Below are 25,830 nucleotides of genomic sequence, written 5' to 3' on the forward strand. Positions count from 1 at the left end.
AAAAAGTGATCCACAAATGCAAAATCCAAACACAAATTCAAGCATTCATTTTTAAATCTCAAAATATTTTTTACAAATACACGTTCATTTATACAAACTAGTTTTTGTATTTCACGTTTTATATTTGCATATTTGTATTTTATTTATAAATGTATGCATATTATATAATTTCTATATGTATTAATGTTTGAGACAAAACACGTTTATTCATACAAATTAGCTTACTTGTTCATATGCAGGGTTTTTTATTTGTATTTATTTATAAATCTATGCATATCTATACATATCATTTTGATTTCATTTTATGTCCTAATCTTTTTGAGTCAATTCTACCTCCATAAAAAAAAGACACGCACAGCTTTATTCAGTAAAAATGTTTACTGGCACATTATAGTTGCAAATGTTATAAGCTACCATATTGTAGCAGGTATCACCCGTTACATTGTAAAGTCTTGCAAAGGGGGGCTGAAACTGTCTACCAGGACAATGTCCTCCCCTTAAAGATTGCTTTTTTTCCTCCATTGCCCTCTGAGCCTCAACTAACAGCAACAAGCAAAAAAAAATCTTGTTACACCAGCATCAGGTGTGACATTCGTGACTGTTGATCACATTCAATTATACAGAGAAGCAAGGTAACCATAGTAAAGCTGCAAATCAAATACTACAAAGCTGCAGGCCTCCCCCTCTACGAATGCTGCATTCACCATCAAACTACTTTTTTTTGGTATTTACACAATAGTGAGGAGGCACTTGTTGTGCCTGTGTACGCCTACAGGAGAGGTCAGGGGTATTAACTTGCATGTTCAGCTGTGAAGCATTGCTTAAAGCGTGGCCAGCAGCGAGGTTCAGAGTATGGCTTCACAACCAATATTAAAAAAGTTCAGCAGCACCCCCTTATGGCCATGATAGCAATGAAGGCAAATCCACAGTGGAGTCAATCAGTGCAGTGGTTCTGATATCCGATCCTGCCGTTTCCAAAGCAGGACACTAGGCTAGAGTATGATGGATGTGCCTGAGCCAGTGAGAAGAGGTGCTGGAGTTGTGAACTGTAAATCAAAGCCATTCAATCACATTATCATGTGCAGGGAGTGGGGCCACCTGCTGCCCAACCAGGACTCAAAAAACCTGCTGCTTTTCTTTCCTCATCACCACTTTCACTCAAAACATCTCACGGTCACGCTCTGTCACTCCTGCAAACTTAAAAAAAAACATGAATATGTGACGTGAGGGGTATCCCAGGGAATGCTCAGAGGTCTTTGCAAAACATTTAAACATAACAGTAGAATAAGTGCTCTGCGGGGAATGGTAGAAAACTACCAATTTCCATTCATTCTTGACCATGGATGGGTCTTATCTACTTTGTTTAGGCATTGTCTGGGAAAAATATATATTTTTAAGTTTTGTTTTTTTTCTTCAAAAAAGGGACCACAACTTTAAAATGTATTCTGGAAAATGGAGGTAAATTTGAACTGTTTAGGGACCTTTTTCTCTGTAGTTTACAAAAGAAGGATCAAACTGATGTTAATTTCCCTTAATAATTAAGCTTATGAGAAGGAAAATATCCTTATATAAGCTCAATTATGCGAATGATGAACAATGTATTCAGTTCATGAAATAGTAAAGAAAACCAGAAATGACCCCTTTAAAGTCAGATTACTGAGTTACCACCTAAATAAGCATTTCTGGATGGATGGAAACCCCTTGAAATGAAGAACATAATCCAAAAGAAAGCCGTTTAAAAACTTTTAATATATATTTTTTTTATATAATGTATACTTAAACACGACAATGTGTCTTCCAAAATTTGAGAAATAGATGGACAAAAAAAGGAGAAAAATAAACTGACATAAAAACAAAACAATGACAAACAAAAACGATCTCGATGTTCATTTAGTGAAGCGTAAAGAGCAACCAACAGCTCCTCCGGAAATATGGAATATAAAATGTTTGCGCCAATATGAGCACTTAACGTGTGTCATCATGTGCCGCCATGACTCAAAGAATGCAGATTTTCATTTCAACTCAACGGTACGTCAGCTGATGTTTTGATTAGTTCCTCCTGTCTGCAGGCGGAAGGTTGGTCGACCAGCTCTCGCAGCGTTTAGTTGCACTGTAAACCTGCAGACTGTTGCTCCAGACATACTACTACTCAGATTTAAGTGCCTCAACGTAGCATTAAAGAAAACACAAACTAAAAGGTTCTAAACATCAGATGTGGAATCATTTGTGTTAAACGTCCACCAAGTCAGTCAATTTTTTTTTGGCCTCATTATACAGACTTAACAACAATTGAACTCTCATTCTTTAAATACGGAAACATTCAAAAAAAATATCTTTAAAAACTTACACTGATATTACAAACGGAAAATGAACAAAAGATTGGTGCCTAACTCTCCAGCTAGGGAGTGAGAATTACTGGATCGAGGACAGCGAATGGCTGTGTGCGTCTACGTTGGTCTCTCTAGACAGGTTGGGGAATAACTGTGTGAAGCATCTAGTCTCTAATCTCCCCTTACCCTCTATTCTTGCTCTTTTCAACACACAGCAACTGGCCTCTCTTACACCTCCAACCAGCAGCTAGACGGTCAGTAAGTCAGTCTGGACACAGCGACGTGGATTCTAAGAGGCTGACTGCTGCATCGCTTTGAGTTCAATTAATGCAGCTTTTAAAGCGAAGGTTAGCCATGCATGAGATCCCAGTTTCTACTCCTGACTGAGTCAATTTAGCGCCAAGCTGGTCACAGCACTCATATATTACATGCTTGTTCCCTTTAAAAAAAAATAAAAAAAAGGCCATTGAGTGTGTTGTGTAGTGTCCTGTCTTGTTGATATTCCAGCAATAGTTTCAAAACATGCATGAAAACAGACACAAATGGATGGTTGAGAATCAAAAGGGTTGTTCATACATCCTCCTGCACTCATATGCACACACGCGCACGCACACACACACACACATACATACATTCACTCGTCCATTCGCTTATACACACACACACACACACACACACGTGCAGTGCAAACACAGAAATGGCAACCCTCCTCCCCTTCCCCTCTTTCCCCCTACTGTAGGAACGATCCCACACTTGATTTGTAACAGCAAGTTCCAGAAAGAGCACTTGTTAAAAAAAAAATTAAAAAAGAAAAATCACAAAAAAAATGCAGAAATATGGCTTTACATTTAAAACCGTAACAATCGATGAAATAAAACTTTGTCTTTTTCCCCAAATCTTTTCCATTTTTTCCGAATTTTGATTATGCTAAAAATTCTATCAAGTACTTTTGTGTGTGTGTATATATATATATATGCAGTCTATGCATGGGTTGGTATGTGTGTAGCATGGGTACAGCTGGTAAAGAGGTGGTACTTGCTGGCATAACCTGGTTTTCAAAGTGTCAAGGCTTTGATGTGGTACCCCAGCGTAGTGCGGCGGAGGTCCTGCAGGGAAGCCTGAAGCCAACCCTGAGAGGACGCACGGAGACAAAGCTGCCAGTCTATCCACACAAACCTGCCGAGGTCAGTCATTCACGGCCTGTGTGTTCATTTCATACTCGATGATCCCTGTCTTGTCTGAATAGCCAGGATATATGTGTGTGTGTGTGTGTGTGTCTGTGTATATACGTGCTCATTAAAGACCGAATGAAAATGTGTCTTGTGCCAGTTTTTGTTTGTGTCGTTCCCCAGCAGTGCAAGTGTGTATGTGGGATTGTGATTGTGTGTTAGCCTGCCTGCTTGTTCAAGAGACTGAGTGATCATTCCCGTATGCTGGCAGAGTAGGAGAACTGAGGGAAGTGCGTGCGCTGATCTGAATCCTCTGCATCTAAACTGTCATCTGTAGTACACACAAAGGGAGAGAGGAAAAAAAAAAACCCACCAGTTCAGATAAAAACATTTACGAATCCAAACTCAAAGCACAAATGAAAGATGTCGATACTTACACTTGTCAGGGGGAGTTATCGTTATGGTTTGTGCTGTGAACTCATCATCGAAATAACGCGTGTCCGTCTCTGATGTTACCTGGGGTTTGAAGGGTGGAATAAGCTGAGGGGAAAAACAAAAAAGATACCAGTCATTTTACAATTCAAACATCTTATTTTAAATGCCCTGTCTTTTGCTTTTCCCCAGTAGCTCACCTTTTTTTCAAGAACATCCTGCCAGTTGATGGAAGTGAAGAACTTGTGGCTCATCACTTCTTTGGCATCGTCTGGTCCGCCTCCAAGCCTGTAAACAAAACAAAATCACTCTCATCATCATCATCATCATCATCATCACCCATTCACCAGCTACCTTTTTTTATACAGGTAATTGCGCAAACACTATCATTAGAAATGAACACACACGTATGTTGTGTTGTTCTCTGCTGCGCCATTTAGAGACAAATGTGTTTCTAATTTCCTCACTATTTACAGGTGCATGTGTCGGTAAACCAGGCAGTGCCCGGTGTGTTAATATTAGCACTTCTATGTCTGTTCCCAGAAACACTGGGGCTCGACCAAAACAACAATCAATTATGTCCTTGTTTATGGCCATTACCCTGTACCAAAACTAATCAAGCAGGAACAAGGGCTTAATAATGTGGTTACTTATAGCTATATGTGGTGCTGCCCTTGAGCAGTGGAAGATTCAGAACACAAGTCTAGTGCTACAGACGTGGTGCCAAATCCCAGGAAGAAAGGTTTTTTTTTTTTATAGCTGTACTGCTGCATCTTCAGAAGCCAGTTATTCAGCTGAACAGCCACATTTTCACACAGAAACCCTACATGTTAATTATGTTAATATCAAAACATTGCACCACTCACAAATTTAGGATGGTGCTGTGCAGACGATAACATATTTAGAAAGAACCTTTCGATATAAAGAAAAGAAATCAATTGGAGATTATGTACTATGAAGTGCAGCCTGGCTGGCACATCAGTATGGCTGACAATAAGGGATCCATATTAAAAAAAAAAAAAAATTTAATGTTAAAAGAATAGCCTGAAATGTCACAAAAAATGCTCACAAAACAGCAGCGCGGCAATAAATTGACATTTTGAAATGCTGCTTAATACAGTCAGGCTATCTACATCTTTTATATGGCTGCGGTGGAACAGTGTTTACTGAATATTTACAATAACTGACTTCTAGAAATATGTTGGAGCTGGAATCTTATTTTGGTTAAATACCTCTACAAAAATGTGGGTTTAATTTTTATTTTCAACCTTTTAACTACTGATATAATCAGTGAGTCCTGTTGTGGGTTTACTGATAGAGTTACAATGTTGTTGTTTTTTTTTATCCCAATTATCAGCAAAATATTACAAATTGTTCTTCATGTATTTATTCAATTTGTTTTTGATTATCTAGGTGTATGGTGTAAATGTGCATACCTTTGTTTGGGATCCTTTTTGAGCAGGCCGGCCAGCAGGGCTTTAGCTTCAGGAGCCAGGTTCTTGGGGAAGCGGATCTCCTCCATGAGGATAAGCTCAAAGAGACGCTCGTGGTCCTGGTTGTAGAAGGGCAACCGACCACACATCATCTCATACATGACCACGCCAAGTCCCCACCAATCCACCGCTCGTCCGTAGTCGTTGTCTTCTAGCACCTGACGGGTGGAAATGACAAGAGTTATGAGACAAATAAAACAGGAATATCTTTTTTTTTTAAAACATTTGAGAGCACTCTGCCTGGTAGTGTTGAGTCGTGTGTTGTGCTCAACAAAGTCCTGAGAGTACTTAATATTTTTCATCAAATTAAATAAAATTCACAAGGCTTTATTGGCTTGAGATCTGAATTTGCAAAGGAACACATGTATTCTTTCAATGGGAGAACCATTTATTTAGACTCATCTGCAAACACCTGCAAATTGACGAGGTGGTAAACATTGCACGTTTGGAGTTTTTCTCTGGTAACCAAAAGTTGAAAAATATTCAGCTTGAAACGCTGCGCTGGTCAATGTCACGGTTTTAACCCAGCTGTCCAATCCCAATGGAGGAGAGGTGGGACAAATAGGCTACCGCAAAAAGACAAACCTTCACTTCCTCCAGGTACAAGTGCTAAACTACAGCATCAACAGAGGAGAAATGAATACTGCTAGCTGTATATACAGTATCTGTCCTCTCTCACTACGTGCTTCAGCCTCATTCAGAACAGGTACTCTACCTTTTGCCAACATTTTTACTTCCGTGGATATCGCAAAATCATGCGAAAAACCAACCTTTCCAGCTGGGACAAAATACCTTTGTGAACACACACAGCCTTATGAAAGTAACACCAGCGACTGTAGAGAGCGTATTGACCAAACAGTCAATTAACCGACCAGACGTCAAGTTCAGTTTTTAATCTCCAGGTAAAGTCAAGATAATGCACTCTGCTGTCAATTTTCATGCGTGAGGTGCAGGAGCCCAAGTAGCCTAATGGTTAAGCTGGACACCATATCACTTCCACATCCATGGTTCGACCCTACACCAACTGTCACATCAAATGCTAAATCTTTGCCACAAAAAAAACCCCAACACCCAGCTCTACCAGCTGAACTAAAGTCCTTCCTAGTTTTCACATGATGCCGCACAGTGAAGTTACCAAAGTTGCAACTTATCAAAACTAGTTTCCATCATGTGCTCATCTCACTAGTGGCATCAGTGCTTTATTTTCAGAATTTTGGTCAGAAAAGATATTGATGTCATTGTCATCGTGGAGTTACCTCTGGTGCCAGGTACTCCGGGGTTCCACAGAAGGTTTTCATGGTGGCACCATCTGTGATGCCCTCTTTACACAGCCCAAAGTCTGTTATCTTTATGTGGCCATCCTTGTCTAACATGAGGTTCTCCAGCTGTGCGGGGAAATAGTCAAATTAGTTTGCGGCTATGGCTTTATCTCAGATCTAGATGTATGATAATCTAAGGTTACGAAGGTTACAGTATAATCAAGAATATCCCTCAAGCGTCTGTACAAAAATGAAAGTAATAATGCCAGAGCAAGCAGATGCCCTACCTTTAAATCCCTGTAAACTACATTGCGTGAGTGTAGGTACTCCAGTGCTGACACTATTTCTGCACCGTAGAATCTTGCTCTGTCTTCTGTGAACACTCTGTCGCGCGATAAGTGAAAGAAGAGCTGAAAAGGAATAAAAAGGTAAACACAGGAATAAGGGACAGAAGATTTCTTTGTGTTCCTTGAGATACTTGATTTCATAGAAATCTAGATGATTTGTTAGTTATTCCTTCCGGTCATTTTTAAGGTGGCTGTTTAAACATTTGTCTACATTGGACACAACTGTAGGCCAGATGAAAAAAGTAAGAACCTACTTCTCCTCCATTTGCATACTCCATCACAAAGCATAGGCGGTCATGCGTTTGAAATGCATATTTTAGTGTCTGTAAGAGGAGGAAAACAGACATCAGCATCTGTATTTTATAGATAAACGGGTGGAGATGGAAAGCACAAACTGAAGCAACAATACATGCACTGGTAACTTACCGTAAGAAAGGGGTGCCGCGTATTTTGGAGAACTCTGCTTTCTGTAACTGTGTGTGCCACTTCATCCTAGAGGAATACACACGTATAGGGTACACACCATGAGACCACAAGACCACATGACAAATAGATTGCAAGGTCATTAGTGAAGATTTTACTATGATGGGATCAGCACTTACTTTAGCAATGATGACTTCTTTGCGGAGGATTTTCATGGCGTAGTACATCCCTGTGGCCTTCTCCTTCACCAGGATCACTTTACCAAAGGTCCCTTTTCCCAGCAGCTTCAGATAGTCAAAGTCACTCATCGTCTGTAGGACAAATGGTCAAAGATATGCAATGACAGAAGTGCATCTGTGAGATTCGGTTGGACTTAAAAATGTATGCCATTTTTGAAATGTACAGGATTGTGATGAGCATTTTGGTAAGTCGGTGGCTCCCCATTGTACTGTCCCCACTGCTGTTGGTTGGTGCACTTATGATGCAAACCCCACCACCACCACTCAAATAAGGACAGGTCCATAAAAAAAAACAAAAAACAAAACACGTTTCCCACAAAATAGTCCAGCTACTTTGAACTACAAACTTCTTTTTGCGCTGCATGGACAGACAAGCTTAGTCTGTAAAAACAGAGCCATTCAAAATCCATTGAAGTGACTCGGCACCAGACAAAATACACACACAAATGTTGCCCTCCGCTCATTTAAAAGGTCCTTTACCCAAAAAAAAAAAAAAAGCTTTGAGAAAGAGGCTTAAAGTTTAAACAACTTGCTCAATAAAGATGAGCTTAGCTGGACAAACACAGCAAACACTCAGCTGCCAGCTACTGCTTGTGCAAATACTGACCACTTTTGTGCGGGATTTGGACACAGCAATCTCCATCTCCTCTGCGCCACTGCTGTCACTTGGTGAGCCAAATTTAATCTCCATGGGCTCCTCATCGTGCTGCTGACTCTTCAGGCTATTTGCCACTGCCTGGATCGATCGCATCCATTCCTCCCTGATCCAGAGGAAATAACCTTTATCAAATCTCGCCAAAGCTATGTCTACATTACTCTGAGTTGATTCTATAAACATTTGAATTGGCAGAAACTTTGCCTTAAGGTACAAACTGTAGTTAGCTGTGACATATTTTTTAAACCCTTTGTATTCAGACAGATGGTTGAGAAGTTGTGCCAGAATATATCTTAAAGGAAAAACGGTAGTCTAGCAAGCTCAAATTAGAAGGTAGAGGATAATCTGGGGGACTCTGGGATTTGGTACTTGGCAGAGGCGATGTAAACAAAACTCAATGATGATTGCTTGGGTTAGGGGAGAATAATCAAGTCTAATCTGGCACTAAATTCTATTTCAAGCATGATGGTCTTTCCTTCTCTTGCAAACTAAAATGGATTTTAATGTCTGTACTACTGCAAACAATAAAATGTTGTTCCTTGTGTCTTTCTGTCCTTACTATGCACCGTATGTTGAGTTTTCCTCAGATAAAACACATTTGAAAGACACAAGACACTGTCATTACTTCTGTCCCATCCTTTCTAATCTACAATAGAGTGGTAATGTGCGCACTTAAATACATGTTTTTTTTTTTGCGTTATTCTTTGAGGAGAAACTCACTTTTACAGCTCTGTCAATTAATCAACTAATCGTTTAGTCAACAAAATCCTATGAGTCTTAGTTGACTAAAACTTTCTTTAATTGAGGACAGCCCTAAAATAGAGAGAGAAAGCTAGGATTCTGAGAGATGTCTACATTATGAGGGCTAAATCTGTAAACGCATTCACACACGGCCAGTGTTTTACACCCACAAATCCTTTCCAAAAATGATGCATCTTAATTCAACATTGGGGTATTACTTTTTAACTGCATTTATGTTTATGCTGTACTGAATCTTGTGACACATGATTTGACCTTAAAAGCTGGTTTGCCTTTGTAAACACACAGCTTTGATCGATAGACATTTGTTTGATAAAAGAAAAAGACGTCAAGGAGAACGATTAAATGGCAAGAGAACAGAGCTTTACTGGGCCGGGACTCAGCTGAGTAGCCAATCTGTCTATCTCACTCCTAACCAGATTTAGCCATTTTCATGTTGTTCTGGTGTTTCATTGTAGACAGACTTTGTATTCTCATGTATATTGAATATTCAGATTAAATGGCCGCCCCCAACAAGCTGCACGCTCACATTTTCACTATGGCCTTCTCAACCAAAGATACAGAAAATACAACTTGAAATAAAACCCTTGGGATGAATGTTCTTTACCGCTCCTCGTTGCTGTCTACGTGGAAGGTGCGCTCAATAACAGAGGTCCATTGCAGACAACGAATGACAAATGTGTTGGGCCTTGGGCGCTCCGTCTTCATCAGCTGGCATTCTGTAAGGCAGAGACACATCAGCTATACATGCACTAACAAAAAACAGATCTGGAACAATCTGGCACATTCTGAAACTTTCAGGCCAGAAGGGAAAACTGACCTGCTACAGAGAAGTTGTTGAGTGGTGGGAGGCTGTGGTCACTGGACACCTCAGGCTTTTCTTTGTAGCCGATGAAGGAGCCGTCGCTCTTTAAGATGAAGTAACGAGGCCGCCATGTTTTAATATATTCACCTGGAAAGCAGACAGAGTTATTGTTTGTTATTCGCTTGTGTGATATAGCTTTACTATGGCGAGTCTGTGTCACACTATTATTACTATGCAAATTCATAGTAAGTGACTGAACTAAGCTGAGCATAGCTGCTTACCATTAAGGAGGAACCTATAAGCTTGACACCTTACAAGCATACAGGCGGGAGTATTTAATTCTCAAAATATAGATATTAGCATGGACTATGACTCTAATATAGACTCAGATGGAGACGAACACAAGGGGCCCCCTTACCTCTCTTATGGAGCCATCCGTCTCTCACAACACTGACTTCATTCATGCTGGTGCAGAAGACTGTCTTGGTTGGGAGGGGGGTGCAGACAAGCTGGTGGAAATTGTGCAAACTGTTCCTATTGGTCAAGTTCCCGACAGTGGCTCAGATAAATAAAAAAACAACACTATATCATGTAATACCTGGAGGGAAAGAAACAGAAGGAAACACTGTTAAAGAAGAATACATAATGAGCGTCTAACTGTCCATAAATTACGAACACATGCTAATTGTGTTAGCTGTAACATGTAATTCCAAAGAGAAAGGCTATACATCACCCATATACATTTTCTTTTTTTAAATCACAAAAATAACAGCATGCCATGTGGATTCTTCATATAAGTACATTGCTACTTTTGTTAAATACTTTTCAAAAACAGGCTGGCTTGTAACGGTGTAAGCAAACCAGCTGTGTGCCTTTGGACTATTTACAGTTCATTTCCTCGCTTTGAATAAAAACAGCCAACAGCCTTGGGAAATAATTTTACATAAATATGTGAGAATTAGGGCCTAACAGAAGTAAACCTACAGCCAGGAAGGTGGAGGTGAAGACAAAGTGAAACAGACTTCTCAAAACACAGGAAACTTTCTGTGTATTGCTCTTGATGCCTATCTGAGTGTTGCCACCACCACGTTACTGCACTTGGATGAATTGTGTTGCCCTGAAACACAACACCACAACACGGAAAACTGCTGAAATCTGCACATCTGCTCGCCACTTCATATCTGCTCATCCGACACTCACGACAGTGACATCCAAGATGGGATCAGCATAATAACTAGCATGACCACGGGCTAGATATTTAAACTCCAGGCACCACCACCATCTCGTCTGACGCTCCCTGACATGCATCAGTTTTTCAGTGTCACAATATATCTGAATATATTGTTGCTCTAGTGATGTCAAGTAGAAATCGCATATATCGAATATGCCACTGATCTAAATGGCTGCAAAGCTCTGTATTGTCAAAAGTTAAAGCCTCCCACAGCTCTTGCTGAATGTTTGTGGAGAGGCCTTGGTGATTCAGGGTCAGCCCTGAATCAACAGCTTATGTTAGATAATAGGTTTACCAGAATTTCACAGTATTTCAGTGAAAATGATGGGGTTGAATATTACAGTGCGTACAGTCACCAGAACACAAAGACTGTTTGAACGGCTTTGTTTACAAAGATAAAGACAGATAAGGCTTCCCACGACTTCAGACTTTGTTATGGCCGTTAAGGTGCATCCACGGTGGCTCATAGCTCTACACATGGTTACTCATTTGAATAGTGAGATACTGGCTGCTCTATGGGATAAATAATATGTAGCCCAACTTTACAATGTACACTAAAAGTTCAATGGTCTTGGCATCTGGCTAAAACAATATCCAACTTAGTTAAGCATTAATATGGATATTATTACAGTTAATGTTCATTCTGCAGTTGCTTGCTTCCCTGGGACATACTGACGTACTCTCTCTCTCTGTTAAAAGTAAGGTTTCGTTTCCACTTTGTGCACAATATTGCTAGATAAATACTGTGTATGGATATTATTATTATTATAAATAGTGCGACTTGGCGCTGCTCATGGAGGTATTGTTTAGTCTCTGTAATTTATAAGTAAGTAAGAGAGTGTGATCCAGACCTACTCTTGAGATATCTTTTGTTATGATTTGGCAATAAATCAAATTGAATTGCCAATTGAGATTAAGGTGGCTTGGTTTAACGTGTGGCACAACTTGCTTAAATAGTAATAGATTACACAGCAATACTTTACATGGCTAACGTCCCCTAGCCAGTTAAGATTATAGCAGTTAATGAATGTCTGGGAAAAAGTGCCTTGCGTAAACATTAACGTTTACACACATCCTCGTCCTTTCAGTGTTAGCTTGTAAGCTAACCGAGGCGAAGTCAACAACAAACGTTACCTTCGTAAAGTAATACGGCAGGTTAGCTTCTCTATCGTAGTAAACAAGTAGCTACGACACTTCAGCTATAATAGCTGATGGGCAGCGAGGACAGTGACCATGATGACCGCATTACACTCAAACAAGGCAGCTAGCCAAGATAGCTTCCGAGCTAACAGCTAGTTAGCACGTCAGTTAGCGACTCGCGCTGGTTCTCAATACTTAGCTTTTCTCTTTTCTTACCTCGACTCGAATATGTATCCTCAGTTGGTCGGTTCTTGAAGAGGCTCGGAGGTATCCAGCACAGGGCCCAGCAGCTATACCACTTCTTGAAGCTCGTGTGTATTGAACTCTGTCAATGATCACACAGCTCAAGCTTGTTTTATTCTTCTCTCACAACAACAGCAGCGTCGGCGGCGGCGTGCTTCTTTTTCTTCTTCTGTTGCTGCTGCAGTGGTTCACTGAAGCGTATATGAAACCAGCGAGAGAAGAATACAAAGTCAACTGATGCTCCAACTTGATGGATATTTGTATGTCGAGTGTGAGTTAGAAATTATTTCCCCAAAATCCCGGGACAGATAAAACCGCCCCTTTTTTATGGGTTTAATGTGGTTTAAGTCGTCTGCTTAGCGTGGAAGCACTCCAGTCCCAGCCAGACAGCACTACAGCCCCGCAGACGCACACGGAAAGGAAGTGACGTACGAGGCCAGAGAGGGTCCACTGCACCTGAGCAGTTGGTGTGAAAGTACATCAAGTACTATACTGTAACCTTAACCTCACCCCGGCTGCACAGAGCGGCTGCACAGATTGGTAGAGAGATAGGCAGTGCAACAACAACTAAAAAAAAACTTGACTAGAAAGTCATGTACAAGTGTTCCTACCTCCTCTTTAAACCAAAAGTCTTCTTTTTAACATCCGTAACATAAAAACAATAGATTTCCATGTCTCGTTCTTTATTACAAAGCAGGCCGAGCTGCTATAAATATGAATATGGTCAAAGTATCACGTTGCTCAATCAACAAAGAAATGCCCACACCCAGAAAATGTCTGTAAACAAGCTGTCAGGAGTACTGTAGTTTGTGGGGTCATATATATATATATATATATATATATATATATATACACACATATATATATATATATATACACGTATATACATATATATATACGTATATACATATATATACATACACATATATATACACATACATATATGTATATATAAATGTATCTATACACATACATACTGTATATACACACATACATGTATATATAAATGTATGTATATATGTATATACATATATATACACACATATATACAGTATATACACAAATATATGTATATATACACATATACACACACGTATATATACATATGTATATATATATACACACATATATATGTGTGTATGTATGTGTGTGTATATAAACATATATTTGTGTATATATGTGAATATACTGTATATATGTGTGTATATATGTATATATATATACATATATACACACACATACATATATACACATATACACACAATATAGGTATAAAGTGCCACTACAGTCATTCCCCGACTGCAGTAACAGTCTGGGCTTTTTCAGGAGGAGGGCTTAAAGAGACAGGCGCTAAAATGGATCATTTTAGACAGAGGATGAATACAGGTATATTTAGAGCAGGGGTGAGCAGGGAGAAACCTAAAACAAGCAGGGCAGTAGTTCTCCGAGAGCAGGATTGGGCACCTCTGATTTAGACAAACAGTTTGAGAAAAATAATGTGTTTTATTTGGATGTGAACCTTGTAAGAAGACCCATAAAACCATCGACTGGGGGGTGAAAGAAGAGTAAGGCAATGTTAGAAATGTAACAAATGTTTATTGTTGAGATATATTTTCTAAAAAGAATCCTTTGTGCTACGTATGAAGCCATCCATCTTCAACCACTTGTCCCTATCGGGGCCGGGGGGGGGGCCAGATCCCAGCTGACATCAGTCGTGAGGTGGGGTACACCCTGGACAGGGCACATAAAGACAAACAGAGACAGACAACCATACACACTCACACCTTGAGTCATCAACTAGCCCAACATCTGCATGTCTTTGGATTGTGGGAAGAAGCCGGGGAAAACCCACGCAGACACGGGGAGAACATGCAAACTCCACACAGAAGAGCCCCACTATATATGAATCTCATGTCCTTAAAGGCAAGCGCTCTCTGTCAAAGAGCTTTATTTTGTTTTTGTCTTTGTTGCTTTCGTTGCAGGTAGCGAGCACGAGCGTCGCTGACGGTGCTTTCGTCGTTTCGCTTCTCCAGCTTCTTCATGACATCCTCAGTAGAAACATCTGAAGAAAAAAAACAAAGCTATTTATGAAGTTGTGTTATGAAGGACTTACAATTTAAGTTCTTCCTGCCCAAATGGCCTTTTAATAGACTCTTCTTTTTGATAATTTCACATATGGTCATAGCAGAGACCATTTAACCATTACGCTGTACGACATCACACTTTCTTAAATATACAATTCTGAAAACCTGGTTGTCTTTTGGCCGCTTCCCTGGCATCCCATTTTTTCATCTCCTCATCAGTCACTTCTTCTCTTGCCACATTGCTCAGCTCATAGACGTCCACCTCGTGGAGTTTGGGTAATAAGTCCTTCACCCACTCGTATCGAATAGGACACGCGGTCCTGATATACACCCGTGAGGTCACCAGCACATCGTGGAAGATGACCCAGTTCAGCATAGCTTCCTGGTCAAACAGCTTGAAATAACAAGGGATCAGATCACAGGAGAAATCAGAGAAGAAGCATGAAAGTTTAGATTCCAAACATAATGTGTCCTCAATGAAAAGTGTTTTATTAATCAAGATCTTTTTTTAAAAATGCATTTACCGATGATGATGGATGAACGTGAACCATGGATCCATGGCCATCCATTGTGCAAAACACCTTTCCAACAGACCTAAAATAAGAAGAATTAACTGAACAATTAAGACAGAAAAGGAGAGTTAAAGACGGATCATTTGAAATTAACCTTGGTGATACCTTCTGGCAACGTTGGTGAAGTATCCTGTGCACAGGCATCGTCTGAAGAGTTCACTCTTATTGCCATCAAATGTTTCGACAGGGAAATCTCTCTTCTGAAACAAAGGAGGACGACACTTAAATTATTAACAGCAATGTGAGTTCAACATCTGACCACAGTAATCTGCAAAGTTTTCCATTACAAATATTCAAGAATCACATTAATGTGGGCAGAGAGCATATATCACAGCTAATAATAAACAGGCAGAATTGTACATGTGCATAGTGTTTAAAGCATGACGAAGCATTTAACAGGGATGCACCACACGCTTCACGTCAGTGGTGTGAAAATGAGTTCTCTATACTGCCGTACCTGCTGGAGGCGGAGGAGGATCTCTCGCAGCTGAGTCTCCACACTAAAGGCCGACTTCAGCGCCCTCCAGTGGATCCAATTATCTTTACACCACGCTGAGGGTCTGTCACTGTCAGACGCAGAAGAAAGGCTCACACTCATGATGGTTGCGATAACATCCTCATGCAGTATAAAGTCCTGAATACATGGCAAGTGATAGACTTACAATGACCTCATTTCTTATTTCAATAGAACTAATGATGAGGCATATAGCATCAGTTAAGTTCTTTACCTGGATTTACATGACTGAAACACACTGAGGAGAGTGGCAAAGTCGTTCATACTGCCACTCTTGGTAGCCAGCGCTCTGTGCTTTGCATCTGCTTCTTTCTGCTTCTCAGGGTGGCCTGCAGGCAGGAAAGGATCAGTCTTCACACTACACTTCTCTGCACGTTTCATTTCCTGATATCTCAGAACTTCTTTGGCTCGCTAAATTTAACACATTTAGTATCTCCGCTACTAGACAATTCCCTTAATATAACCTAAATACTATATCATTATTTATGTAAGCACTACGTACCCCCCCTCACTCATAGTTTTTATTTCTTACTGCTTTAAAGCTAAATTGCAGACCTGGCCTGATGAAAATGTTCTCTACAGACAGCATGGCGGCCACAGGGAGCAGCAGGTCCTGGCAGCCGAGTGAAGCGGCTTTGAGCACGGCCCTGGTGAGGCCTGGGTGCAGGGGGAACTCCACCATCAGCTCCCCCAGCTGGGTCACTCTGCCCCTCCTACAGTCAACGCAACGGACGGATAAGAGCTCATTAAATTTCAGAGAGATTTACTTAAACCCAATACTGCTGCGCTTGCAAGAACACAGATAACCACTCACCTGTCGATGGCATCAAATTGGTAGAGCTGTTTTAATGCCTCGAGGATAAACCTTTCCTCTGGACAGTCCAGATAAGGGAACCTTAAAAGAATCCGACTCATTACTTGATGAAGTCAAGAGAGCATAAATCTATAAGAGAGCAAACAGACTCAGAAGTGGTATCAGCGCGTACCTAATGACATCATGAACGCCAAGGCACTTGAGTGTGAGTATCACCGCGGTCAGACTTGTCCTCTGGATCTCTGGAACTGTATATTCAGGCATGCTCTTCTCCCAGAATTCCTTGGTGTAGATTCGAAAGCATTTACCGGCTGAGGTTCTTCCAGCTCGGCCTGCTCTCTGCTGAGCCTCGCTCCTAATCACAGAAAATCCCCCCCAAAAAATCCAGTTTAAATCTCTGTTGGCAAGCGTCCTTAATGGCATGAGTGTTAGGAGGAAAATGACTGTAACAAGCCAATATGCAGGTTTCAAACTGAAATTATTAATTTGAAAACTCACTTTGAAATAGGCACCACCTCCAAGACATCCATGCCCACCCTTGAGTTGTGGTTGAGTTGCTTGACAAACCCGCTGTCTATGATGTACCTTTAGGGGGAAATATTTAGATTATAATATGTTTTGCATTATAGAGGGTTCCTACACCTGTTACAAAGTCAAATTCAAGCACTTTTCAATAATTTCAAGCTTCAATTTCATGCTTTTCCAGCACCTTACAGCTGTGGTAAACGACATATTTGTATACAGTACAATGCTACTGTATACTAATAGTATTCTTACTTTTGCACTTGTTCATCACATAAAATTATTGTCCTATGAACAACCAACGTGTTGAGACAGCTTTCTACTGTACAGAAGGACGACAAATTAATGGAAAACTAACTCCACCGATAGATCCACAGAAATTTAATGAACTATTTTCATAATCCATTAATCATCAAGTGATTTTTCATGCAAAATGTCATAAAAAATACTGTTTTCAGTCTCTCGAATATGGAGATCTTTTCTCTGACTTATATCACATATGGCATCCCATATAACATATATTTTAAGCAGTTTCAAGCACGTTATGAACCTTGAGAACACCTCACTAAAATTCAAGTGTTTCAAGGATTTCTAGCACCCGTACGAACCCTGATAATATGATTGAATGACGTTACACAAGTAGTTGTTGTATATCTGATAAATGCAGCCAAGTGGTCAGCCAATAACCACAGGCCTCACTCACTTTATGCCATTGATGGTGAGAGATGTCGCTGCTATGTTTGTGGCCACTACACATTTCCGTATTCCTGCAGGTGGAGGCTGAAAGATCTGCCTCTGTTGATCTACCACAAGAGCAAAAACAAGTTATAATTATTATTTTGCAGTATTACCACAGTGGCATCACAAAGAAAGATAATGACTTAATCTTGAAAAAGATTATCTACTTAACGATGAATAAAATATAGCAGCAGTTGTATGTTTTTACCAGTAGGCATGGATCCATAAAGGGGCAAAATAAGAAGGCCGTCCACTGTTTGGTCCTGCACATCGTAGCGGTAGTCAATAGACTCAGCTTTTTCAAATAACAGGTCACAGGCACGCTCGATCTCTGACTGGCCTGTCAAACATGGGATAATAATGTGGTGGATTTTATCAGGGTTAAAGTGACTGTGATCATAGAGCATGATAATCACGCGTTACCTGTCAGAAACACAAGAATATCCCCAGCCATTTCACTGGTGTGCACATCGAGGGCCACTTTGACCACCTGAGAAGCAAAAGATGTCAAATTAAATGAAAACCAACAGAATGCAATGTTAAGTTTAAGTGACACAAAGTTAAAATCATTTTTTATTTTCCTCTCACAATAAAGACCTGACTCGAAGCTGAAACGTCGTACCTCTTTAACATAACCAGTGCTCTCTATGTCTTTAGGTCCTACAGCGAAGCCAAATGTGCAGGTGACAGGAAAAGTCCTCCCAGGAATAGTAAAGACAGGACAGTCGCCGAGAAAGGCGGAAAGTTTGTCCGTTTCCAAGGTGGCCGACATCACCACCACCTTTAGAGGGATAGATCTGCCCTTCGTGGCTTTAGAAGGGTCGGAGAACATTTTCTTCAGTAAACCCAGGAGAATATCCTGCAACAAATACAAACAATCAAAGTGTGCGTTGAAAGACTGACAGAAATAAGTACATTTTGCACGCTGACACAAGCTGTAAGGATCAAACAGCATAGTGCAGAAAATATAAACATTATAGATGATATTGGATCAGTCTCATATTGACTCACCGTGTTGAGGCTTCGTTCGTGGACTTCATCCAAGATTACAACACTGTACTGAGAAAGTACAGGATCTGCCAGGATCTCTCTGAGCAAACAGCCGTCCGTCAAGTACTTCACCACCGTGCTCTGGCTCAAACACAGTCACATCCTCATGTTAACAAATATTTATAATGAATACACGGTATTGTACATTTTTCACAGGGTAAGGTTGTCAAAAGAATCGATACATCAATACCCAAAAATTATGATATCCACATTAAAAAGTGTCGAAAAGAAAAATAATCTGATAATTTCTTTCTTTTTCAACGGATAAATTAAATCAAAGACGACTTCATTTGCCCGTCATATGATTTTTGTGTCGGCACCCATTTCTCTCCAAAGACTATTAGAGTTAAGCGTGCCACCTATTTTGTTTGAGCTTTTTTTTTTGTAGTGTTATCAAAAAAGGAATTGAGCTGAGTTTTTATACTAGTATCACAATGAAGTTTAAAATTCTGGTCTTGTGACAACTAGGGCTGACCCATTAGTCGATTAGTCGACTAATCAGTCATTTTGGTCTTAAGTTGACTAAGACTTCTTTAGTCAATCATCCATCTGTAATGCTGAATGACTCACATCCAGGAAATGCATGAGCACATCAATGATAAACATGACATTCTAAAGTTTTGCATGATTTTTGGGGCGGCAGTAGCTCAGTCCATAGGTGACTTGGCTGGGAACCGTAGGGTCGCTGGTTCAAGTTCCTGTCTGGACCATGAATGGAGCGTGGACTGGTGGCTGGAGAGGTGCCAGTTCATATCCTGGGCACTGCCGAGGTGCTGTTGAGCAAGGCACCGAACCCCCCCAAGTGCTCGGGGCGCTGGTCACTGGCAGCCCCCTCGCTCTAACATCTCTCCTTAATTGCATGTATAGATCCTGTTTGTGCATGTGTGTAGTTCGGGCCTGTGTGTGTAACATGTCTAATAATAAGAGTGAAAAAATTCAATTTCACCATGCGGGATAAATAAAGTAATTATTCTAATTCTAAACTCACTTTTACAGATCTAGCGATTAAATCAACTAATCAATTAGTCAACTACGTTTGTTTGTTTTTTAAAATCGAGGACATCACGTGCGGCCACAGCTCTGGTGACAAGCTTAGTACAGGGGATGAGTCGTCTTTGCCTCTCACCTGTGATGTGCAGTCATCGAAGCGCACTTGGTAGCCAACCTCTCTACCCAGAGTGCACTGCATCTCCTGTGCGACCCTCTGGGCCACTGTGATGGCAGCCACCCGCCGGGGCTGGGTGATGCCAATTTTGCCTTCTTTACAGAGACCTGCACAAAATGTGGTTCTTATTAGGAGTCCAGTGGACACATTGTGTAGGTGAAACCAACAAAATATGCATTACGTTATATCTAAATACTGTCTTTCGGTCTCTTTTTTTTATTTAGCTAATATCACAACATGACGGCTTACCTGCTTCATGCAGATACTTTGGGAGTTGTGTGGTTTTCCCGCTTCCAGTCTCGCCGGTGACAACCAGAAAAGTGCTGGCTTTCACAGCCCGCACCAGTTTGTCTTTGTGCTGGTAGATCGGTAGGTGTTGTGATTCGTTTTCTTTTGGCTCCATTCTCGTTTGTTTGGACATGTCTGACACAGCTAGTAGCTTTACGAGTAAACAACAGCGTGGGGAGATGAACAGACGATATAAATACTGACGTTTACCGTGCGGTGTGTGTCCACAGACGGAATTCAACTTCATAAAACAGCGACTTTTTCCATATTTCGCTCTGTCGTTTCATAGACGACACGCTCGCTCAATTACTTCCGCAAACTAACCCAATCGGCGTTCCTATTGGTCAGGTTGGGGGCACATGACCGAAGCTCCTTCACCAAAATAAAAGCATACAGATCTAGCTATAAATAAGTGTCTGGACTTTTTTTTTTTTTTTTTTAAATTAAGCTGAATGTATACCAAAACCCTATAACAATACAAATAAATATTTGAATAATAATGAAATGACTTGATTTAAATCAGAAAAATGTCATTTTTCTATGTACATACTTACCACAGATGCAAATGCACATATCTGAATCTTCCTATATAATAGTTTACAACTAAATGAACAAGAGTCAGAACAGTGGTGAAAAAAAAGGTGGGACTGTCTACTAAATATTATTTATGTTAAATACTACAGCCCTTTTCTCAGTGTATACTATCACCAAATATGGTAGACCAAAGGACATTTGCTGTCGGAAATATACGAAAAATACGATTTTTACTTTTTTTATTATCGTAAAAGGTAGGCTATATATTGAGGGCTCTCAATATGGAAACTCTGCTTCATCAAAAAATGTAAACTATGGATATAATTTCAGATAGATATGACTCTGAAAACCTAGGCTACTTTTTGGAAAGGCCTCCAGTTTGAGTAGGGTAACAGGTGAGTTTGGAGACAGGCACCTTGAATTAAAGTGGACCAGCTGACAGCAAACATTTTCCAGGGTTAATTTGATAAAATCAACACATTTGTTTGATGCCAGAATGAAAAGGATAAATCAACATTTAAAAGCCCATTAAAGTAAGCAACACTTTTATTTTTCTTACCAAATCGGACACAGTTTTTGACTGAGCTGTACTCTACTGTGCTTGAAATAGCAGTACTTTGTTGTTATTTACAGTAGATAAAGAACAGGTCCACCAGAGATTACGCTGTGGAAAATCCTCTGTCCTCGCTCTGGTGTGATTCTTCTTGATTTACGCCTTCCTGAAAGACAGAGACGATCGTTCAGTGTTACATGCAAACAAGTTAATAACCCAAGATAGATTCATTAGACTTCATGAAAGGATCAACAGACTGCAGCTGCACTTACCATTGCTGCAGGACTGTAGACAATCTGGTCCTTTACAGATCTCTATATCACAGTGGAAATATACCTGTAGGAGAACATCATGTTAAAAAAAGTTTTTAATTCATATAACGTGTTTTTCCCGCTCTCTTACATACCAGGTTTTTAAATGATGGGGGCTTCACGAATGAGAACAGCTTGACCACAAACCATTTATGAAGGGTGGGATATTCCAGCTCCTTACTGGGGACAACTGGCAACACAACAGTCGTGTGGCTATCACCACTGAAAGGACATCTGCATACAAAGATGAGCTTGGGTTTCTCACAGGAAAAGATGTTTACAGGTAAATAGGGCTGGCAGTATACAGGTTTGAACTTCCAAAATTATTTTTTTCCCATTTACCGCCATACTGTGCATAGCTGAAGCAATTACTGTAAGAATAGGCAGGACTTTTTATATAAAATTTAACTCAATAATGAATAACCCACAACTAATGATCTTTAACGGGACATATGCACTCCTGACAGTGGAATATGCCACTAAACTTATAATAAGGGCTAGTCATGCAAAAAAAACAACACAAAAACAAACACATTGTGACATGCTGTGAAACCGCTAGAGTCTTTTAAGAAATACTGTGATAGAAATGTTTTTTCATATCGCCAAGCACTGCATGTTAATGACCTGTTAGTTATTAAAATGGTCAAATAATGTCTGTTGATTTCACAGGAATTCACCCTTTAACGAGCAGGTTCCATCTCTGTGGGTCTTGTGGGTCTTCAGTCGGGGTCGCCCAGCAGTCCTGCAGCAGCAGAACCAAATCCTTGTCTTCATGTTTGAGAACAAACACCTCCACATGCACAGGCTGACCCAGCTCAGTAGCTATTAGAGGGTCTCCAAAGGAATAGAAAGACTTGTAATTTGAATCTGTAGATAAAAGAATAGGAATCAAAAATGCTTAAAAAGACATTCAGAACAGAGGGTATATTCAGGTATATTCAGGCAGACAGTTAAATAATGTGTCTTTTTTTATTTGAACAGTAAAAAACATGCAAATATGTTCCAGTAGAAACTTAAAATACAAGTAAATGAGAATAATTTGTCCTTTGACAGATTGTACTTATTATGTTTCCTAAAACATTTTGTCTAAGGCCTGTGAATGCATTTGTCCAGGTCATCGTAATCCCCAAAGAAATTTCAGTCAAAAGCAACTGGACTTGGTTATTTGTCTTGGAAGATGTTTCACCTCTCATCCAAGAGGCTTCATCAGTTCATGTACGCATCTGACCAGGCTGGGACTGGTCCAACTATCTAGTGTGAAGATCCAGGTATTGAACCTCTAGTGAGGGTGTTCACAAGCTGGACTTGGTTATTTGTCTAGGAAAAGGGTTCTACATTTTGTCTGAGGGCGCACTCACACCATCCATTCGTACCGTGCCCCGTGCTTTAGGGTAAGCCAAACATATTAAGACACATACATTTGACCGGATAATTTGCATGGAGAAAAAAAGTAAAGATTAGGAATGAAACTTGACTAACTTGACCTTTGGCAAACCTCATTTCAGTCCTCAGTGTCCCCTCACTCTTCAGTGTTGATGGGTACTCAGATTGTTCTCCCTGAACCTTGACGCCCAGCTGAGTAACTTGGGTCAGGGCAAAGCTACAATACACAGTACGTCTACAAAAACAAAGACAATCTGAATGAGTACATCACATTCACAAAGCAGGAGAAGTGGAACATTTTTGATTTCTTACTTGAAAGGAGTGTCACGAAATATAGCAGAGACGTTCTGCGGATGTTGTTTTACACCAATGTTGACCCAGTAGGTTATAAGTCCATCTGCTATCTGCGAGACACAACCAAACCCGTTTGGTCACAGCAATACAACCGGACCTGTCTCAAGACCGTGGATGGGAGGAAATTAATTTAAATTTACCACGGACTGGGTGCCACAATCAGTAAAAGGAAAGCTGAAAGTGACAGCATCCTTGGATCTTTCGGGGGGTTTACAGTTGTGGCTTTGGCTGGAAGGGATCCAGACTGCATCCAGGTTCAGAGGTGGGACGGTGTCATTCCGACGAATGGTAATGTTAAACCCATTCTTGTTGCAGAAAAAATGTCTTGATACCAGTCGATTATCATTTTTTTTGTTTTTCACCTCTGTATAAAAACACACAGGGAATGAATAATACAAACTAGATTCTGAAGCATTCTGTCATTATATGTATCTTCACACTTTCTACCCTTCATTTTCCGTTCACAGATGAGAGGTATTGACTGGATGATTTCAACTCTTCCTCCGTCTGCGTGGGCCAAGATGACAGCGATCAGAGAGGTCATATGTTTCTATCGAACAAAGGTGAGAATATGAGAACACGTTTGTGTATCTGCATTAAAAATAAAAAATAATATATATAATATAAAAAATAAGCTCAAGACACTCTACTCACTTGTCTTCTCACAAAACATCCATGGGAAGCAACTGTTAAGATCATAAAGGTGTCAGTTTCGTCAAGGAAGTAGTGGCACTGCTTTGCTATAGCGATGGCTTGATAATATCCGCTGTGTTCATCTGTGTGTGAATTTGGGCGCAAACAAATGCAAAGTCAACACTTCAAAGCTATCATCATCATCGCAGAGATATATTTGTGTTATATGACTTACCTTGAACGTAAAGGGTGAAAGGGAGACCTGCAAAGCGCACCTTTGATATGTGAACAGACATAAAGCCGTCATGGCACACGGTTGTGTCGTTATTCATGGTGTTATTAAGTGTTGCTTGAATTAGTTTGGAAGAAACATGTGCTTCATTTTTCAAAAGAAGCAGTGATAATGAAATAAACGTCACCAAAACAAAGTGTGTACTGCAGGACCTCATGTTTTAATCCGGAGACTCTGTGACAGGTGGAGGAGCAGGTGCCTCTCATTGGGCTCAATTAGCACCACTCTCATGAGTAAAAGCTACTCAAGTTAACATGGGATGTGAGATCAAGGACATGCAATGACAGATTATGTGATTCCTCCGCCTGTTTTTTTTTTTTAATTTAATGTCCCTGTGTACTCATTTCACATTTCTCTGTGGTTTTGTGTCTCTTTGCAGTCGTTTTGCATCTCTTTTTTCAGTCATTTTATATTTCTTTGTGGTTATTTTACATCTCTTCGAGGTTGGTATTCATCTCCCTTGAGTGACATTTTGCAGGTAACACTTTGTGCCCCTGGGTCTGTGCCCGGTAGACCTGTTCGGTTATCCATCGTCGCCTGCTTTTTTAAAATCCGCCGGTTTCTGGGGTCTTACTAGAGGTTGTTCGTTCTCCCTGTATCATCTCGCAGTTAAAATACATGCAGGTGAACATGAGGCTCCAAACCGTCTGTTGATGTGAACACGCACGCACGCACGCGCACGCACGCACGCACGCACGCCGCACACACACACACACACACACACACACACCTTTATATTTTATTTTTGATTTATTATTCATGTGGTTGAAAAAGTTTTGCTTCTTTTGCTTTCACAGGGATAAGAAGTTAGTCTTCAACACATATACAGACTACGTCTTCATGTTAATGTGACAGTAATCACTCTGATATATGCATAGAAAATACAGTATACAGAACACAAATACAAGAGCACATGTATTAACTTTAATATGTAGCCTAAAATGATATGAATAACCAATTACTACCATTAGAATGGAAAAAAAACAAAACATCTCAAAAGCTGTTTAAAGTCTCTGTTGTTCCCTATTGGTGATTGAGCTGGTCTGTGCTCCTGTTGTAAATCGGGTTTTTGTACTCAGCATCTGACAGGGAAGCAACAGAGAAATATTAGAGCGGTTGAGCCTTCAACCCCAAACATGCCAGCACGATGAAATCAGCACTCACTTTCTTTGGCTTTCTTCTTCCCCAAACCTGCTGCAAAAACAAAATGCGTCAGTACATAACGAAGCAGATTATTTTATAGGCAAATTTATTCTCACACACACAGATTGTGATACATTTAATAAAAAAATCAAAATACCTCTGCGTTGATTCTCCACCCCAGTCGACCTGGCTTGTTGCATGTTGACTTCATCTCGGTTAACTAGAAGAAGAATTCCTTTATTAGTCCGGCGAATGGGGAAATTCAATTTTCACTCTTATTTTTTTCATCACACACACACACACACACACACACACACACACACACACACACACACACACACACACACACACACAC

At 40.3% G+C, this 25,830-nt stretch overlaps 2 protein-coding genes across 2 annotated transcripts; both read right to left on the bottom strand.

Moving 5' to 3' along the window:
- Positions 1 to 1,730: 1,730 nt before the first annotated feature.
- On the bottom strand, positions 1,731 to 12,910 carry akt2 (v-akt murine thymoma viral oncogene homolog 2). The gene is made up of 14 exons (XM_083914537.1): positions 12,499 to 12,910; positions 10,330 to 10,509; positions 9,927 to 10,058; positions 9,714 to 9,825; positions 8,300 to 8,453; positions 7,633 to 7,764; positions 7,457 to 7,522; positions 7,285 to 7,353; positions 6,971 to 7,093; positions 6,681 to 6,809; positions 5,368 to 5,582; positions 4,132 to 4,219; positions 3,937 to 4,039; positions 1,731 to 3,830 (listed from the first exon to the last, which is right to left on the bottom strand). The coding sequence occupies exons 2-14, from the start codon at positions 10,373 to 10,375 to the stop codon at positions 3,751 to 3,753; spliced, it is 1,449 nt and encodes a 482-aa protein (XP_083770663.1). The 5' UTR covers positions 10,376 to 10,509; positions 12,499 to 12,910; the 3' UTR covers positions 1,731 to 3,750.
- Positions 12,911 to 14,191: 1,281 nt separating this feature from the next.
- Positions 14,192 to 20,579, bottom strand: dhx40 (DEAH (Asp-Glu-Ala-His) box polypeptide 40). Its single transcript, XM_083914501.1, has 17 exons — positions 20,234 to 20,579; positions 19,946 to 20,091; positions 18,781 to 18,900; positions 18,392 to 18,628; positions 18,193 to 18,259; positions 17,978 to 18,109; positions 17,735 to 17,834; positions 17,008 to 17,094; positions 16,682 to 16,864; positions 16,510 to 16,590; positions 16,251 to 16,408; positions 15,910 to 16,024; positions 15,639 to 15,747; positions 15,287 to 15,381; positions 15,134 to 15,203; positions 14,775 to 15,003; positions 14,192 to 14,587 (listed from the first exon to the last, which is right to left on the bottom strand). Exons 1-17 carry the CDS (start codon positions 20,517 to 20,519, stop codon positions 14,463 to 14,465), a joined length of 2,340 nt encoding a protein of 779 aa, XP_083770627.1. The 5' UTR covers positions 20,520 to 20,579; the 3' UTR covers positions 14,192 to 14,462.
- Between the last annotated feature and the right edge of the window lie 5,251 nt (positions 20,580 to 25,830).

This window comes from Echiichthys vipera (genome assembly GCF_963691815.1).
Source record: "Echiichthys vipera genome assembly, chromosome: 5".
NCBI lineage: Eukaryota > Metazoa > Chordata > Actinopteri > Perciformes > Trachinidae > Echiichthys > Echiichthys vipera.

Excerpts from the sequence above, each read along its gene's own strand:
- akt2 (XM_083914537.1), bottom strand. The coding sequence starts at position 10,375 with ATGAATGAAGTCAGTGTTGTGAGAGACGGATGGCTCCATAAGAGAG. Across the intron at positions 7,354-7,456 it reads CGCGGCACCCCTTTCTTACG|ACACTAAAATATGCATTTCA; the intron begins GTAAGTTACCAG and ends CTCCTCTTACAG. Across the intron at positions 4,220-5,367 it reads AAAAAGGATCCCAAACAAAG|GCTTGGAGGCGGACCAGACG; the intron begins GTATGCACATTT and ends TTTTGTTTACAG.
- dhx40 (XM_083914501.1), bottom strand. The coding sequence starts at position 20,519 with ATGAAGTTGAATTCCGTCTGTGGACACACACCGCACGGTAAACGTCAG. Across the intron at positions 20,092-20,233 it reads AAAGTATCTGCATGAAGCAG|GTCTCTGTAAAGAAGGCAAA; the intron begins GTAAGCCGTCAT and ends CATTTTGTGCAG. Across the intron at positions 16,591-16,681 it reads GGCGTTCATGATGTCATTAG|GTTCCCTTATCTGGACTGTC; the intron begins GTACGCGCTGAT and ends GATTCTTTTAAG.